Source organism: Micropterus dolomieu, linkage group LG09, assembly GCF_021292245.1.
Source record: "Micropterus dolomieu isolate WLL.071019.BEF.003 ecotype Adirondacks linkage group LG09, ASM2129224v1, whole genome shotgun sequence".
NCBI classification, from domain to species: domain Eukaryota; kingdom Metazoa; phylum Chordata; class Actinopteri; order Centrarchiformes; family Centrarchidae; genus Micropterus; species Micropterus dolomieu.
This window is the reverse complement of record NC_060158.1, coordinates 3533293-3538012: the sequence shown is the minus strand read 5'-3', so window position 1 is coordinate 3538012 and position 4720 is coordinate 3533293. Positions and strand designations below refer to the sequence as shown.

At 42.2% G+C, this 4720-nt stretch overlaps 3 protein-coding genes across 4 annotated transcripts in view; 1 reads left to right on the top strand and 2 right to left on the bottom strand.

Annotated features, from left to right (window-relative positions):
- The window catches only part of LOC123976723 (zinc finger protein 771-like), a 9635-nt gene extending 8620 nt beyond the window's left edge, over positions 1 to 1015 (bottom strand). The window contains exon 1 of the mRNA XM_046059071.1: positions 838 to 1015. Coding sequence (XP_045915027.1) covers positions 838 to 1015 — 178 coding nt within the window. The remainder of the gene's footprint in view (positions 1 to 837) is intronic.
- Positions 1 to 1593, bottom strand: part of LOC123976561 (zinc finger protein 660-like) — a 24118-nt gene extending 22525 nt beyond the window's left edge. Inside the window, exon 1 of the mRNA XM_046058836.1 lies at positions 1016 to 1593. The gene's annotated coding sequence lies outside the window, so the exon portion shown is untranslated. The remainder of the gene's footprint in view (positions 1 to 1015) is intronic.
- The window catches only part of LOC123976544 (zinc finger protein 2 homolog), a 192147-nt gene that overhangs the window by 127037 nt on the left and 60390 nt on the right, over positions 1 to 4720 (top strand). The window lies entirely within an intron of this gene.

The window sequence follows — 4720 nt, the reverse complement described above, 5'->3', positions numbered from 1 at the left end:
CTTAAATCACCTTTCTTTCCCATTCTGACATTCAGTTTGGAGTTCAGGAGATTGTCTTGACCAGGACCACACCCCTAAATGCATTGAAGCAACTGCCATGTGATTGGTTGATTAGATAATTGCATTAATGAGAAATTGAACAGGTGTTCCTAATAATCCTTTAGGTGAGTGTATATATCATTATAATGTTGTGAAAATATATTCACACAAAATGGGTTTTGTAGAAGAAAGTGATAAATGTCGTGAATTCATTGAAATTACTTTAACAGAAAATAATTCACTGGGACACAAAAATCATGTCCACCTTCAAACCATCGATCGCCTTTATATTCCGCTCTCTTTGCAGCGTCACCAACTTTGTCTTGCCAGTCAACATTTGTATCATGCGTGTTTGTCATGTACGCCTGCAACACATCTGAGACCATCACCAGTTAATCTAGACACCTGTTTAGGTTCTCTCACTAGCTCCAGCAGCACTGGATCAGTGCAGGTCAAAGTTCAGTGAGCTGATGCAGACCGGGACCAGCAGAACCGGAAACAGCTGTGGTTTATAAGGGGGGGGGGGGGGCTCTGCAGGATGAAGAACAGAACAGGCTTCTGAAATAAATCACTGTTTTCTTATTATTCAGCAAACTTTAATACAGGTTATCTACACATTAATGATGCTAATAGCAGCTGATGCTCCTTATGACTGACAGCTGGGTTCGGCTCGGACCGGTTCGGCTCGGATCTCCTCGGCCTGGTAGCTCCCGTTAGCAGGAGCTAGCTGCGTGCGGCCGCTTTAGCTCCCGTTAGCTTAGCACCAGCGATGTTCCCAGCAGCAGAAAGGAAACTGACCTGCTCTCCGCAGTTTTCTCTCAGGCCGCTTCAAACCCACATCCAGCAGGTTCCGGTGGCGGCGGCCCAGCTCCTCTTCATACTCGGTGATTGTTCTCTCAAAGTGGCCGAATATCTCCTCCACAGCCGCAGCCTGCCGCTGCTGGACGAACACCTTCAGACTCTGGAGCCCCGACATGTCGGAGACACCCGGAGAAAAGCTTCTTTAATGTTCAGAGAACTGCGAGCACGAAGACAACAACACAGAGCGCGGCGATAACTTCCGGGTCACATGTCAAAATAAAACATTTGTACAGCACGTTCCAGCAACAAGGCAACTCAAAGTGCTTTACATAAAACAAAAGTAACAGATGGAAATATTAAACAAAATAATTAGTTAAATAGAAAATAAAAACAGATTCATTTACCTGGTAAACCTAGAATCAAATAATCAGTTTGATTCTCACACCAGCAAAACCTCAAACGATATTTATTTCCTCTTATTCACGATTGTCACCGTGAATCCAGATTGTTTACGCTGCAATCTTGGTAAAAACAGTCAAAACGAAATACTAATCGGTAGCCTCAAGAACTTCACTTCATCACCTCCCGCTTGGACTACTGCAGTGTCCAGAGTCCTGTTCGGGGGACCCAGCAAAGTCCTGGACCAATAGGTTGCTAAGGTTCTCACATAGACCAGGCAGCCTGTCGGTAGTGTCCATTTACTGACACACAAAATACCTATAAAATATTTTGTGTATCTTGGAGAAAGCCATGCTCAGGGTAACATAATATAAAGTAAAACAAATACCTACAGTTGAGAAATTAATTTTCATTTAATCAAATGTATTTTTAGGAAAAAACCAAACATACTAATCTAGCATTTTACTACTTTAACCAAAAACTATAAAAAGCTCTCTCTCTTAAACTTATCTTAAAGCTCCCTTTAATGTAAATATACACATATATAAATTGAATCTAATAAAAAAAAAAAATTTGTGATGAAACAGGAAATTTTTAGTTCAGTCAGAAAAGCAGCAGCCAGAAGAAACGCTGAGAAAAAGAAATTGAGGGGTCTTACCTCATGTTACCCTATGTATTCTTTAATGGCCTCCTTTTGCAGTTTTGTTGTGTAAAGTTTAAAGAATTATTGGGTCCCTTGAAAGGTGCTAAGTTATATATATTTTTTATTATTATTAAGACCGTTAAAAGAGTGGAGAAAAAGTGCAGCTCTACTCGGTCCTGCCTGGACGCCTGACTAAATAAAGCTGGTTTGTAAGCGTGAGGGGAGATCATACAGCAGCAGGGAGCAAGACAGTGTGTCAGAATATTTTTATTTAAAGTTTTTACACAAATCCAAAATGGGCCTTTTGAATAATAACACGTCACTAACAATGAGGAAAGAATAAGCAGAAAACGATGCCACCTTCACATCATAAAGGAAAAAAAATTGAGGATGAAGAAATGACAAGAATAAAGTTAACTCCTCTGGTCCATCAAGTGACGTTAGAGTAACTCTCCGCCACGTCAGCTGCCATGTAGGCGACATCATAGACACGAGTTACATGCTTGGAGTTTGAGTTTCTGAAGAGGTGCGACTGTGTTCTTAACTGAAAGCAAAAGCTGTCTATGATGTAGCTGCATGGCGGACACTCGCTCTAATGTGATTTGATGGACTAAAGGAGTTCACCTTATTTTCAAAATAAAAGGTAATTAAAAAAAAATTCTTCCTCAAATTTTTCCCTTAATGTGACTCTAAAACTCTGTCGTCCTAATAATCCTGAAACTCTTCATTTATAAAACCTCACTAAAAGTGTACGAACTGTGCGTACGCACATCTGTAAGCAAGTTCCCTTTATAAATCACAATCAACTTCAAATGTGGCGCCTGTGAGGGAGCGCCATGTCCAACCCTTCAAACGCTCAGTGAAGCTGGTTAATATTAACGCGTCCTGACTGCAGGAATAAAAGGAGGCGGACTCTGACTTTAGCTCAGGGCAGCCGACGTTCCTTTTGGTGAAGCTGAAGCTGTTTGGTGGGTAAAAACCAGAGGAGAGGGGGCCCCGGAGCTCCGCCCCTTTATAACCGATCTGCAGGAAGGGGCCTCCCTCTGAGACGGGGCCACACAGACGGGACGACCCAGGTACTGATCTGGAGTCCCCCGTTTGAAAAGAGAGGAAACCAAATGACTTCCTCTGAGTTTAAACATTTATTCACACAAACTGAACGAGGTGCTGACGAGTTAAAGAAATAAGACTTGTTTGAAATGACAAACTGAAAGACTTCCTTCGTAAAATAGTGTTTATTTTCCATAATGTGTTTTTAAAAGCACATGCTGGCGCTCAGCGTTTGGTTCGATAAGGAAATGTGAGAACAACACCTGAAACTCTGCTCTCGTATTTGCTGGACTGACGCACTGAAAACAGCATCAGTTTAAATGTAATTTGTCTCCTGTTCACCTTAATTATGAGAATAAATTGCTGCATGCAAGTATTAAATAATCTGATTCCTGATTAAACATATCTGAGGCTCTTTGGCAGAAACAGAATCTCAGTTTGTGTTTAAGATCCTGAATCTGGATCTTTTTGTGGCTGCAAATGATTTTAAATTGTGGGGTTTTTTTGCGCACTTTGGGGAAAAAAAAAAATAAAAAAATCATTCAGTTAAACGGGTGTTTGTTTATTCAGAAAGGCTTTAAACCTGGAACACTCAGAGGTAATACTGGGATTTATTTTACACAGCAGTCGGCCTCTTCATCTCAAACCGTTTCATCCCTCTGCCATGTGAGGCGCTCTTTTTTCCTCTTTGTGCGTACGCATGGTTCAGAGTTCACACATTCTCCCGTCAGGTTTGTTTGTTACAGATCACAACCTTTGCTTGGGAACTGGCGTCCGCACGTTTCCAGTCCCGTTTTGTACGTACGCAGCGTTTAGAAATGAGACCCCTGATGTTTCTGACTCGGTGCTTAATAACCCTGAAGCGGAGATGGGGACTCGAGTTTGAGACTTGGACTCGAGTCCGACACACAAAGTGACTTCAGAGACAGACTCGAGGTGCGGGACTCGTGAACGATGTTTATTTTTAGCTAACGTCCGATGAGTGTGCCGTTATTCCCCTTCCAGTGTTTTCTATAACTGTCGTTTATGAAAAGATGAACGAGCGTTTGTTTGCTCGCCAAACTTGTGGTGGTCGATAAACGTGATCATTTACGTCCCGCCGGCTGCCATCACGTTAATTATTAACGTTGGCTCCTAACAGGTTGCAGGTTTATTGTTGATCATACGTTTTATTTAGTTATAACGTTACACTGGTTTGAGTCTGGGGGATGTGTTGACTTACAGAAGTTAATATCACATGGTTGCAGCCTGAACGCAGCATTCATTATAACCAGGAGACACCTGAGACTTGACTCTAGCTCAGAGACTTGTGAGCATCTCTGAAAACAAATCAAACATGGCCGCCTCACATCAGCCCGCCTGTGGTTCCGTGTAATTAAACTCATATTTAATAACTGAAGTGTTTTATTACCGAAGTTCAGTAACTTTAACAACCAAACATCTGGAGTCGTGCAAAGACGTGAACGCTGCAGGCTGTTAACACCTCTTCTAGTGATGGAGCCTCAAACGCAGCAGCACGGCGACACCTGCAGGTCTGTAGAGCTTATAGCAGCTCTAAGATTTTCCAGTGAAATAATGACTGCAGATCTAAAAGATGAACGGACCTTCCTGCTGAGGGTCACAGCCACTGTGGACTCGTGTTTAACTTGATGGCCGATGTTTATGGAACATTTCCAGAGTCTCGGTGTGATGTGACTGGAGGATGGGATCCATTAAATGAGCCCTAAATGTTCTCACAGCGCCGATTCTGTCTTTGTGAACATCATCAACATCTTCGGTCACAGAGTT